General features: G+C 41.9%; 1 protein-coding gene across 2 annotated transcripts in view; it reads right to left on the bottom strand.

The window, feature by feature from the left end:
• The window catches only part of Chd2 (chromodomain helicase DNA binding protein 2), a 113723-nt gene that overhangs the window by 42161 nt on the left and 57860 nt on the right, over window positions 1-13702 (bottom strand). For both annotated transcript variants that reach the window (XM_036185228.1, XM_036185219.1), the window contains 8 exons: window positions 13086-13248; window positions 12546-12698; window positions 10514-10585; window positions 6660-6809; window positions 5742-5890; window positions 5245-5341; window positions 3979-4071; window positions 45-215 (listed from right to left, as the gene is read on the bottom strand). In XM_036185228.1, the coding sequence (XP_036041121.1) occupies window positions 45-215; window positions 3979-4071; window positions 5245-5341; window positions 5742-5890; window positions 6660-6809; window positions 10514-10585; window positions 12546-12698; window positions 13086-13248 (1048 nt within the window). The remainder of the gene's footprint in view (window positions 1-44; window positions 216-3978; window positions 4072-5244; window positions 5342-5741; window positions 5891-6659; window positions 6810-10513; window positions 10586-12545; window positions 12699-13085; window positions 13249-13702) is intronic.

A 13702-nucleotide genomic window follows, 5' to 3' on the forward strand; every position in this document is an offset into this window, starting at 1 on the left:
CTGCACTTGATGCTGCGTAGGGCCCAGGCATATGTTCCCCTCACCTTTTTAGTGGAACTACGAATTCGCGGCAGCATATAGATTTCTTCTAGCTCCTTCTGTCGTTCTTCCTCCTCCACTTTCTTCCTTTGCTCCTCTGGAATGATTTCATCCCAGTCCTTGTGAGGACGTTCCTCTAGCTCCTCTTCATCTTCCATTGTTGCAAAGTTGGCAACCTGGAAGTGAAGGAACGACCCCACATGATATTTCTCCACTTGCAGACACCAGCTGCTGAGCATCGACTTAATGAGTATTTGTAATTTAGAACACTGTAATAGGACTCCTAATGTTACATAATCAAAATCAATTTATTTTTGTTACTCTCACCTTTTATTTCCCCCAAATCAACTTGTCAAAGCTATCGGCTCATCAAAAAGTTTTATTAAAAATTAGGGAAATGGACACAGAAAGATTAAAAAAAATTTGTAAATTTTACTAAAAGTTTGTTAAATCATTCGTGTATTTCATTTGCATCACACTCACTGTGTAATTTAATTTGCTTAGATGTAAAATATTTGGTACCTAATCATCCATGATGACCTTGCATCTCCCTAATTGTGATGAGCAGCAGAAGCCAGCCCCCACTCATCTAGTCCACCCATAACCTTACTCATTTTTATCAGAAGGGTAAGCAGTAGAAGGTATGTAAAGATTATATGTGCTCAAGAGTACATTTTAATCTTAGGCAGAAAACAGAAACATATCTAGAAAACATGTCATTTATTCCCTACCAAACCTGTAGGTATCTGTACTCAAATGATATGTGCCCCAAGAAAGAAAACCATCTAAGCCTATCAAACCAGAGCTACAGGCAGAGCTGAGCCCACTCTGGAAGGCCCTGGCCATCTGTCAGAGCCCCATTTCTGGTTTCATATTCTTTTGCACGCCTTCCTTCCCAGCCTAAGTGTCCCATGAAGCACAAAATGGCCTTTCCAGTTTCCATCCCTCAAAGTCATGTGGAACTAACACAAAATCAAATCAAAATCTTACGGCATGCAGTAAAACTTAACTCTTTAACTTCCAGCAATGATATTTTAATCTTTACAACCAGATTTTTTAAATTTCAAGAAAAAAAAAGAGATGTATAATTTCTGAGATTGTTAAAAAACAAACCATCTCACCACTCTGTCAAATTAAGCACTGTTTACAACTGGTTTGGTCTGGACTGTATATATGAATTTACTTATTTTGTCTGTGTGTGTGTGTGTGTGTGTGTGCACATGCGCACACCACTGCACCTATTGTGAAGGTCAGAGGACAACCTGTATCAGTCAGCTCTTTCCTCCACAATGTGTACTCCAGGAACCGAACTCAGGTTGGCAACAAGCACCTTTACTCAGTGAGCTATCCTGGGGGCTGTAGGTCTGGAATTTTTAAGGAGTCAAATAAAAACAATAAACATAAATATGAATATAAGTTGGTATGTCATGTAGCTGGGAATTAATTTTTCCAAAGGTAGTATTGTGAGTGATGGGCCAAACATTCTGCCTGGGAAATGATCACAGCTGCACTTATGTGTCATATAAAGAAACTAACAGCCTCCCTGGGTGGTGCTGGTGGTACAATACACCTTTAATCCCAGCTCTTTAGATCTCTGTGTTTGAGGCCAGCCTGGTCTATAGAATGAGTTCTAGAACAGCCAGTACTGCATAGTGAAACCCTATTGAAAAAAAAAAAAAATAAGAAAAAGAAAAAGAAAAAGAAAAAGGAAGGAAGGAAGGAAGGAAGGAAGGAAGGTGACAGCCTTCCTGTACATTAGTTCAGCCAACTGTAAATACAATGCATACTTCCTCACAGACGTGCTGTAAATATCAAAGGAGTTAATGTGTATCACATACTTTAAAATATTTCAAAAATAGCAAAGAATAACACAAGTGCTGTTATTGCTAAATAAAATGGTAACCTTGTTTTTTTTCTTAAATTGCTGTTTCCAACACACTAAATCAAGGCTTGAGACAAAGGATTAAGGAGAAAAATAACACCAACTGTGCTGAAGTACTCACTCCATAAACAGAAAGGCTGAGGGTAAGCAGGCCTCTCGTGTTAATCCTATTTCCCCAAGTATTAAAACATAGGACAAAAAGGACTCAGGAAGGAACAGTACCCAGCACTATGCTGACTGTATCTGAATACCTTACAGCATGTGGAATTTTTCTGTATCGAAATAATCATGTAAGATTCTAATCAAAATATCATAAAATCACATCTGTTTAACTGTGAGGATAGTCACAGAGGTAGAATCAGGTTCAATGTTTGTGTCCCCTCAAAAATTCATATGTTGCAGGGTTAGGGTTATAGCTCAGTGGCAGAATGTTTGCATAGCACATGTGAGATTCTGGGTTCAAATCCCTGCACAACTACAACTAAAAGAAATTAGTGCTGAAATCCTGATGCCAGTATCTGGCAATACTAGGAAGGGGTCCTTGGGAAGTGATTAGCTCAGGATAATGCAGTCCTCATGGCAGGATTAGCTGTCACCTTACATACACAAGGGACAGAGCTCTCGGGCCTCGCTATGCCTTGTGAGAACGTAAGAAGACAGCAATATGCTAGTCAGATGACAGACCTCACAGAACCTCAACATGTTGGGACCATGATCTCAGAAACCTTCAGGACTACAAGAAATAAATGTCTCTTATTTAGATGAACCAGTCTATGATACTGTTATAAGACACCAAATTTAAGACAAGCCACAGTGATTTATCCTTTATCTTTCCACCCTGTCCTCTGCATCCCAGAACGAATTCTGGGAATTGTATTCCAAGAGCTCTTGGACCACTCTGCCCAGCCCCCTCCTCAGTCTTGCATGAAGACAATCCACCTTAGCCAACCAGGGAGCACAGACAACAAAGCCCTGCTTCCAGTGAGAACACACCACTTCTCCCTCAGCGCCAACCAGCCTACTGTCCCTAACACTACTGGAACCTTCAACCTTCTCCTGCTTCTTTAACCTGCACAGAATCAGCCGGGTTCCCACGTGCGTTTTGAAACCACTTGCTATTCTGATTCCCCTGTGCCCTCCAGACCAACCTCCCTCCCATCCTAGGATTGCTAAGGGACCCAATCTCTCCAACACCAAGTAGTGCCAGAGAAAGTCACGTGATCCTGTTGAGCAGCTCCACAGCAAAGACCCATCTAGATCTAGATGACTGCCTATCAAGTTCGCCCCACACTCACAGTCTAACCCACAGCTGCCCCAGTGCTTTCCGCCTCTCGGCAGAACTACAGTCACAGACTGACTTCTCAGATTTCCCCTCCTCTTCACTGACGTGATCAGTTCCATTTTCTTTCCAACCAAATTCTGAAGGTATGCTTTAGATTATATTGTTCCCTGCCTCCTCTGGGGCAATGCGCCATCAGCTTTCTTCCTTCTTAGGTCTCTTCAGGATCTGCCTATCCTCAAGTTCTTCCTGCAACCTAGAAATACAGTAGCAACATCTTTCTAAAGATTTTAGCTCACTTAGTCCTGCTGTCTGTTATACATAATTACCTCTCCTAAACCTTTTAATAAACACCTATACTCAGTGATGCCACTTCCCATTCATCTGGTGTCCACAGTTTCTATATTCAGCCATGATTCCACAACCCTTTATTTCCCTTTGGGAGGGAAGAAGGCAGAGGGTAAGGAATAGGAGAAAAGGGAAGGAGAGTGGAGAGGGAAAGAAAAGAGGGGAAAAAAGGTTTAACCAAGTTATTAGGCATCTCCCAACTGTCACCAACAATTCCCATGTCTTTGACATCTCTTTGGCAAATGGCATCATGAATGTTTCCTATGTCCCTGCATACTTCCAGGCCTTTGCTTATATTGTTACTAACATTGAGCGTGAGTTAATTCAGGCACAGGAAACAGCAAGCCTAGTACAAAAACAAGTGCTCTAGACGCGGGAGTCACTGTTACTAAGTCAGCGGCGGGTGCTGGCTCCCACCACGTCTGCCCACCTTGAACTGTGACAGAAGCTCATCTGTTGCACTAGTCGACGCTTCATTCTCTCTGGTTTCAGCCAAGCGCAAAATTTCATCTATATCCATCTCCTGAAGGAACACAGACCACACAGGCACAGTGAGGAGCAATAGTCTCAGCATTACTAAAGCATCAGGTGTGCGCCCCAGACAGCTTCCCTACCACATCCTATTCACTCTCACAGCCTCAGTCTATGTTGTTCATGCCTAACACTTCACACTGATATTTAATCAAAGGATGAGACGAAATTCAAGAAGTCCTAAGAAAGGAAACTATGGAAAAATGCAGAGTCCTTCAGTGCCATACCCTTTCCTCTTTAATGTCATAAGAGCTTTAGCTTGGCAAGGAAAAAAAGAATCCCTGTGCCTTCAAATAATTACTTTCTTGATAAAAATCTCTAACAATGGGGTTGGGGAGATGGCTCAGAGGTAAAGAACACTGACTGCTCTTCCAGAGGTCCTGAGTTCAATTCCCGGCAACCACATGGTGGCTCACAACCATCTGTAAAGAGATATGGTGCCCTCTTCTGTACAGATAATTTAAAAAAAAAAAAAAAAAAATTAAAAAAAAAAACTAACAAGGAATCTGCTTCCTGCAAAATTATATGCTCACAAAATATCCTTTAAAAAACATTTTTCTAATAGTGCATCTTTACTTTAAAAGTGATGGATTTAGCCGGGCGGTGGTGGTGCACGCCTGTAATCCCAGCACTCAGGAGGCAGAGGCAGGTAGATCTCTGTGAATTTGAGGCCAGCCTGGGCTACCAAGTGAGTCCCAGGAAAGGCGCAAAGCTACACAGAGACTGAGAAACCCTGTATCGAAAAACCAAAAAAAAAAAAAAAAAAAAGTGATGGATTTTACAACTACATTTCCTTTTAAGGAAATCATATACTTGAACAGTACTCGTGAACACATGTGACATTTGTCTTTTTGAATCTGGCTCATTTCATTGAAGTGATGACTTCCAGATCAAAGTTTCCTACAAATGACGTAACTTCACATATGCACTGACACAATGGAGCTTTGTAGACACCCAGGCTGATTCATCAATTCAGAATTGTCAACAGTGCTCAGTGAGCATGGCTAGGAAGCATCTTGGTGGCACCTCACTATGGTCCCTTTGGGTATAGTCCCAGGAGTGCTACAGCTGGAGCATATGGCAGTTCCATTTGTAATTTTGAGACCCTTCATATTGATTCCCATAGTGGCTACAAAAGTACCTTTCCAGGCTCTGAGTTGATTACCTGAGGCTCTGACTCCTCTCCTTCAATTTCTTTGAAGAGATCCTCTGCTCCAAATTTCAAGATGGCGGTCAGCTCTTCTTTATTAAAAGGATTAGAGCTGTGGGAGTGAAACACGGTTGTGATCTCAAGCAGGGCCTGGAGGGATGGCTCAGTGAGAAAAGGCATCTTATTGCCACGCTGAGACTACCTCTCTTCATTCCCCTATCCCATATGATGGAAGCCTTCTTCTGGTTCAGTGAGTAAGGGCCTCTGTTCCAAGCCTGACAACCTGAGTTTGGTCCCCAGAAACCACATGACAAAAGCAGAAAACCAATTCTTGCTTCCAACCTCCACATGCAGAAACACACATCCATGAAAATAAATGGGGGCAGGGAAGGGCAGCAGCATCCTTACAGCATCAAGAGTGGACAGATACTTCCTGTGGTGAAACCCTACGAAAGCCTATCAAATCCTGGTGGAAACAATTTGGCTCCGTCTCTTGGGCTTTCTGCACTTACTTGGATCTTCCTGAGTTGTTTTCGAGGACTGTCCGGCCAGTGGTGTCCATGCGCTGAATCACCAGATGGTCTAACACCATCTTCTTTTTGGCCCGTTCTATGATCTCCTCTTCCACAGTCCCCTTTGTAACCAAGCGGTAAATATTCACCTATAAAAAAGGGAAATGTTATGTTCATTTCCATTTAAAGCAAAAATTACTTCTGTCAAAATTCAAGAGGGAGAAGAAAAGTCACCTGTTCTCTTGTACACATTATGACTACACCTGCTGGTCCAAGCAGGCAAAGATGTGAGTGCAGAATGTGTGTTATCTGTAATGGGCTACACTCCTAGAGAGAAATGCTTCTACAGAACCACAGCCTGCTTCTTGACCAACATCTTCCTAACAATCTTCACAAAATCTGAATCACTAGCCACATATGAACTTTTAAGCTAGCCAATAGGAAAGCAATCTTTGAGAGTCACAGACAAACCAAACAAAAACCTAAGCCTATGGCTTTCCAACACGTTGCAGATTACATGGTTATGGAGAAGACTAACTGCCCTGACTAGTTAGCCATGCTCTTAACACAGGAAAGGCTCAGCTCTAAGTCTCCTCCTACATCTTTCCTGGTGACTATGTAGAAAGTCACTCATGACATACTTTTCAGTTACCCTATTTTTTGTTATTGTTTTGTCATTGCTCAGCTGAGGACCAAATCCAGGACCTTGTGCCTGCTATCACTGAGCTTAATCCCCAACCCCCGTCATGTACTTTTCAAATACAGATAGGTTAAGAGTCTACACTAGGAGGCCCAAAGACAAGTTAATAAAGAGAAGGCAATGCAATAGGGAAACAAACATCGTACAAACAGTCTTCTGGGTAAGACTAAACCTCTGCCTGCAGGCCCAACTGATTGCCAGAGACCGAACCCACTGACCTGCTTCTTCTGACCGATTCTATGTGCTCGGGCTTGTGCCTGCAAGTCGTTCTGGGGGTTCCAGTCAGAGTCGAAGATGACAACTGTGTCCGCTGAAGCCAGATTGATTCCTAGGCCCCCAGCCCGTGTGGAGAGCAGGAAGCAGAAGTCCTGTACACAATGCAATATACTACTTTATGCAGTGGCCTTGTCAGAGACACTCTCATAGTCCAATAAGCCCTCACACCCGGAAAGCCCTGCAGGTGTGAGGAAAAGTGAGGGATGGTGGACAAACTTTATGGAGGCTAAAAGGACTTGAGACACAGAGGGTTTCCATTTGATTAAGAGGAGTGTCAGTGCAGGGAAAAAAGAAGAAAAGCAGAATCCAGTAAGACAGCAAGGACAGGGAATCATGTCCCAGTTAAAACCAGTGTATGCAACAGGTTAACCAAAAGCAGCACACACGCTCAGCCTTTGTGCGGCTGTTTTAGCAAGCTACCCAAATGCATGCTTTCTGGGAAAAGGGAGACTGCGCATGTAAGGTGTTAGTAAATCCATTTGTTAGGCAGTGAGGAAAACAGCAAAACTCATGAAACAAGACTGTTGAGAAGCACGAGAACCACCATCACCACTGTGTGTGGCAAAGACCCGGCCCTAACATCTTCTAGTTTCCATAGCAATATGGCATCCTGCCTAATCTCTCTAGGTGAGTGTTCAGGAAAACATGTGGACAAAGGGAAGGTAAACTGCACAGCCATGTAAAAAAGCTTAATATCACTATTTTCAGAGCATATGATTATCTCTATCAAAAGCTGAGACATTCTTTTTTCTTTTCCATTCTTTCTTTTGTACATTTTATTTAGTGTATGTGTGTGTAAGTATGCTAAGCCATTTCACCTGCCTGCAAAAATTGATGCCTTCTGAGTACAAAACTACCACTCAAAAACTGGCCTGGGGTCAAGTATAGTGGCATGCACTCAGCACTCAGGAAGAAGAGGCAGGAGGGTCAGGATTTCAAGGCTGTCCACAGTTATATACTGAGTTTGAGACCACTCTGGGTTACAAAAGACTCTGTCTCTAAAAACAAAACAAAATGACTAAGTAAATAAATTGCTGACTTGGGCAATAAACCTCAATAAATGGATATATTTAACAGATGACAGACAGACAAATACAAACAGGCAGGCAGACAGAAAGAGCAGAAAGTTCTTCACATTCTAACAGTCATAATCAACTGCATTAAGCCATGAAAACACAAACTGGGAGACAGCTACCTTCCAAGAATTTCAATTAATCATAATAAAAATTAGTCACCAGCTGAGAATACAAATACTACATGGATGCCTCTCTTAGAAAGTCCTAGAGAGCCACAGCAAACAGCCTGGGGTAAGATGCTAAACTGTAAATGACATCTGAACATCACACTGTCTCATGAACAATTTTCAGTGTCACAAAGATAATGTAAGTTGCATGTTGTTTATGTATATTATCAAAATAATGGTTAAAAAGATTATGAAGCTTGACACTGCTAACAGTAATCTAAAATAGGAGTATTTGTACATAGGCCATATAATTATAAATTGTTTTAGGAAAGTAAACAAAATGCATCAAGACACAATAATAAATAAAATAAAAACAATAATAAAATGGCTAAAGAAACAGCAGGGGCTGGAAGCTACCTCAGTGGTTCAGAGTACTTGCTGTTCTTGTAAAAGACCCAAGTTCAGTTCCTGGCACCCACATGTCAGCTCACAACCATTTGTAACTCCAGTTCCAAGGCTTCCAGCATCCTTTTCTGGGCTCCTCGGGCACCAGGCGTATATGGAATATGAACACATGTACAGGCGAAGGAGTCACCCACATACAACAAAAGTAACAGCAGAGGCATGAAAAACACTAAGAATCAAACTCTAAGGTGCTGGGCTAGGGATGTAGCTTGGCAGCAAAGTGTCTAGCATGCACAAGGACCTGGGTTTGGCCCCATAGCGGGGGTAGGAAGTGGGGGATATCCCCAAGGCTTCTTAATAACATGGGGAAACCATCCAAGTATAATTTTGACCAAAAGAAGCTAAAATCATGTACAGCAAGATTACAATTAGGGAGCTGGAGAGATGGCTCAGAGGTTAAGAGCACTGGTTGCGCTTCCATAGGTCCTGAATTCAATTCCCAGCTACCACATGGCAGCTAACAACTGTCTGTAACTCCAAGATCTGACACCCTCACATAGATATACATGCAGGCAAAACACCAATGTATATAAAAGAATAATAAATATTTTTTTTAAAAAAAGGTTACAGGCCAGGCGGTGGTGGTGCACACCTTTAATCCCAGCACTCGGGAGGCAGAGCCAGGCGGATCTCTGTGAGTTCAAGGCCAGCCTGGGCTACCAAGTGAGCTCCAGGAAAGGTGCAAAGCTACACAGAAAAACCCTGTCTCGAAAAACCAAAAAGAAAAAAAAGGTTACAATCAGGTAGATGCATTGTGATGAATGGTTCAATCTGTACAGATACAGACAGCAATGTGTGAAGACTGTGTCACTAGGGTCAAGGATACATTTAGGTATTCTTCACCATCTACAACATCTGATAAGTGGGCATATAGTACCTTCCCCAGATCAACTCTAAAATTAACTTTAAAAGGCTGTAGAACCTCAAAGAAACCATACTGTATATATGGCTATCAGAGAATGAGAACCAAAAAATAAAACTACATAAAAAAAATAAACTTCGGATTTTCTCTGAAAAGGAAATAAAGTATTTAACTCACATCATCTTTTAAATTAAGACAAGGAAACAGAGTAGATAAACATTACAATAAAAAATTGCTGGTATTTTATTGAGTGCCTATTACATGCCAAGAAATGTGATGAGCACTTCATTTTTTACTACATTTCATCCTCATGGCAATATTACAAAGTAAGGCCTGGATCCACTTCAATTTTACAGTTAAAGAAATCGGAGAAAGAGAGACGAAACTAACGTTTCTCACAGTCTAACTCTGCAGTCTTAGTCCTCAATACATCATCGCCCTTCAGAGAAGGAAGCATCCAGAACACTGTCTTACTAGGACCACCTAGAAATTCAGAGACAGACGGCCTATCATTCTGAAATAATGAAAGAGGCACTGAGTTTAAATTTAAAACCCTTTAGGCAGCAGAACATAAAATTGTTAAAAAAGAAACCTATGCGTCTAGAAACTAGAATTCTGTCCAGAACACTGCTAGGCTGACTCCACTGAACCCTTTGTCCTACATGGTACTAGTGTCTCTTACACGAAAGCTCTTCCACACTTCTCCTAAATCTGACACCTGACCAATTGATATGCAGACTATATATACTCAGGGTTTCCAACTTGGTTAAAGTAGTTCTGATATAGGTGTGTCCAAACCAAAACATTTTGCAAAACCAATTCCAAGCAGAACAGTTAGTAATGTAAAATTGTAGCTATGAAGCAGACAGAGAAAGAGCAAGGGCTACATCCCACCATTCAGTCTAACATAACTGAACCTTGGCAGACACACTGTTCAAGCATCAGCACCAGGACAGGGCAGAGAAGAACCTTTGACAACATGTGCATCAAAGTTAACACAACTGGCCTGGCCCGCTGTGCCCTTGCCTTGCTGTTCTTTCAAACCCCTAAGTTTGGTAATCCAGTAGAAAACACGACTAGTTCAGACCAAGGGAGCTAGGGAAGCATGTACATGCTTGCATGGTGAGTGACAACAAATAAGGCCTCTTCTATAGTAGGGCTTTCCTGTTCTTGTCAAGACAGAAGTCTGCTACAAAATGTTTCTGAAACAGAATACATTAAGCTGGAAAGATGTCCCCCTATACAAAGTCCAAGTCGTCCAAATAATAAAGCCATGCATAATGTACCTCAGAACCATCTGCATTGAAGTGATCCAATGCCTGTTTTCGGATTTCTCCCTTGATAGAACCATCCAGGCGCTGTAAAAATAAACCAGAGGAAAAATCTTAAGTGAGGAAGATCAGCTCACTCAGAATAGAACATCAGACTTGAAACCTCAGTCTCTCAGACACATACTAAGTAAAAATAACTGGAAATCATTGGCAAAGTACTAGGAAGGGGTCCTGTGTAAATAGCATGGCTGATGTAACCCAAGCTCTCCAGTTACAAACTCAAGGTCAGAAGTTTCTGATTCAAAGGACTATCTAGTCTTACCCAAGGATCAGAATGTCTGCCAAAACCTACAAGGAGAGAGATGAAAACCCAGCCTGTGTGATGAGGAGATAGTACCTCTAGTCACTTAATAAGTGGCTCCCACAGAAAAACAATACTTTTTAGAGCAATATGGCCAAAAACACTGAGTGCTAGACAAACCAAAACATAACATTTGAAAACGACTGAAAATGTTCAAATTAAATAATCATATATGCCAGCTTTTTCTAAAATTTACATTCTAAAGTCACTATAAAGTGTTCAAATAGTAAAACTGTATCACCACCTGAGCCTCAGGCACTCATCTGTGCATAGAGGTTTTTATTTGTTCGTTTTGCTTTGTTCTTTGTTTTTTCAAGACAGGATTTCTCTGTGAAGTTTTAGCTGTCCTAGAACTCACTCTATAGATCAGGCTGGCCTCAAACTCGGAGAAGAAGTTTTTTGTTTGTTTGTTTGTTTGTTTGTTTTTTGTTTGTTTTTTTTTTTTTAGTTAGAAAATATGTCACTTCCAGGTACAAAACTGTCACCATACAGAAAATATTCAATACATACAAAGCAGATACTGAATGCTGTACATAAAAGGCATTTCTCAGTATGTAGAACTACTTTCACACTTCATCCCTTAAAATCATCTCTTGAAACACTGAACTTATAAAAGGTCAAGCTGATCCAAGCAGAGACTGCAAAGATCACCATCTCCCCAAGGTCATGAAGGCCATAGCCACCCAAACAACAGATCTACAGATGGGAGCCCCTGCACTCTCTACAACTACTACTACTCCCTTTATCTACAATAAATCTGCACAGCCGGGAGGGACCCAAAGGCATTTGCAAAGGCAGGTTCACAGCCAGTATCTGAAATAAGAAAGTCCTCCTACAAGTCACAGTAATAAGGAACACTGAGACAAGTCTACTGAGAAGTCACTACAACTTGCTCTGGGGACCAGGATGTTTCAAGAACTCCTGCTTTGCTCCCAGCCTCAAACCAAGGTCCTACTCTACAGGGTTAAGATAAAACAACGCTGCCTCTTTTCTTCTTAGGATTTGGGATCCTATAATCAGGTTCACATTTACCTCTGTCAATGTTGACAACAGACACGGATAGATAGGACAGACACTTTTCTCTTGCCAATCTTTCCTATCACCTTATCCTTAATGTTAATGTTCATAGCTACACTCAGCGGGTAGGAAGCATCTGTCACACAGGCCTAAGGAACTGAGCTTGAGCTCAGAGCATAGTGGCAGGAGAGAAACCACTGCTCAGAGTTATCCTCTGATCTCCACACAGGCACCACGGCACACAAATGCTATGCATGTGTCCTCGCTCACTCAATTCTAATAGTAACAGTTGCTGGGCATAGTAGCACACACCTTTAATCCCAGCACTTGGGAGACATAGGCAAGAAGATCTCTGTGATTTTGAGGCCAGCCTGGTCTACACAGTTAAGTTCCAGGACAGCCAAGGCTATATAGTGAGATGCCATCTCAAAAAAACAAGAAAGAAAAAAAAAGAGAGGGGTTTTTTTGTTTTGTTTTAAAGAATGACCTTCACATGTTCATTCTCATCATACAGTAGTCTAAAGGCATGAAGAAAAACTGTGGCCTTCCTAGAACCTTAATTTCAGATGTTTTTCAGGTAAGAAAACTTGTCTCCAACTCCAAGAAAGTGGAGAAGAGAGAGGGGACAGACAGCTAGACTGTGTAAGCCCAGTTCCTGAGCCACCTTACCTGGAAAGGATAGTGTTTGATAGTCAGGTACTCGGCCAGAATATCCAACATCCTCACCATCTGAGAGAAGATCAGGACTCTGTTTCCCCTTTCTCGGAGTCTTGTCAACAGTTTGTCTAACAGAATCAGCTTCCCACTGCTCCTGATTAGGGACTGAAGATTCAGAAGACGTCTCAGTCATTAACTCAAACACAGCACTGCTGAAATGGTCTTTAAACATGGCATCTATAGTACAATACTTCCTGCATTCTACTCAAGTTTCCTCATCATTTTTGTTCGTTTGGAGACGAGGTCTCACGATGCAGCCCAAGTGACCCCTGAATAAGCTGGCCTCACCCTCAGACCCTTCTGCCTCCACCACATCCCCATCAAGCCCGCACCAGTGCTCATGTCTGGCTTGTCTCATGTTTTTGGAAGCTTCTGCTGATGTGCCTTGAAGGGTAATCAAGGAAGAGAAGGAGCACTTGGACTACAACAGAATCTAAGCAAGCCTCCGTCACTCTGGAGAAGGCAGGAAGAAGCATGAGGAAGGAGCAGCACCTGAAGGACCTCCTGGCCGTTCTCCCTTTCATTGTCCTCTGGAGCTTTGATCAGGTAGCAGTGATTGCAGCATTTTTTCAGCTCCATCACAATATTAAGAAAGCCAGATGTGCTGCCCCTTGTTCCTTTGGCGAGAGCCTTGTAATTCCTGGTCAGGATCCACCTGCAAATTGAAAACATTAGTTCAAATACACAAAGTTCATGGTACCATAAGACATAAAAGCTAAAGGACAGAGAGACTTTTACTTTCTATCTACCACCTAATCGTGATCATTCACATCTCCATGCAGAAGTAAAAAGTTCAATGACACAGGGCGGTGGTGGCGCACGCCTTTAATCTCAGCACTCAGGAGGCACAGCCAGGTGGATCTTTGTGAGTTTGAGGCCAGCCTAGTCTACAGAGTGAGATCTAGGACAGCCTCCAAAGCTACACAGAGAAACCCTGTCTCGAAAAACCAAAAAAAAAAAAAAAAAGTTCAATGATCCTACTGGGTACGTCAACCTCACTGATCACAACACTAAAGGAAGACAATTGTAGAAGGTTACATAGACACTCATACACATATCTGTACATGTTTGTATGTATATGTATACTTTTTTTTAATTAGCTTACAAAT

Source organism: Onychomys torridus, chromosome 1, assembly GCF_903995425.1.
Source record: "Onychomys torridus chromosome 1, mOncTor1.1, whole genome shotgun sequence".
Classification (NCBI taxonomy): domain Eukaryota; kingdom Metazoa; phylum Chordata; class Mammalia; order Rodentia; family Cricetidae; genus Onychomys; species Onychomys torridus.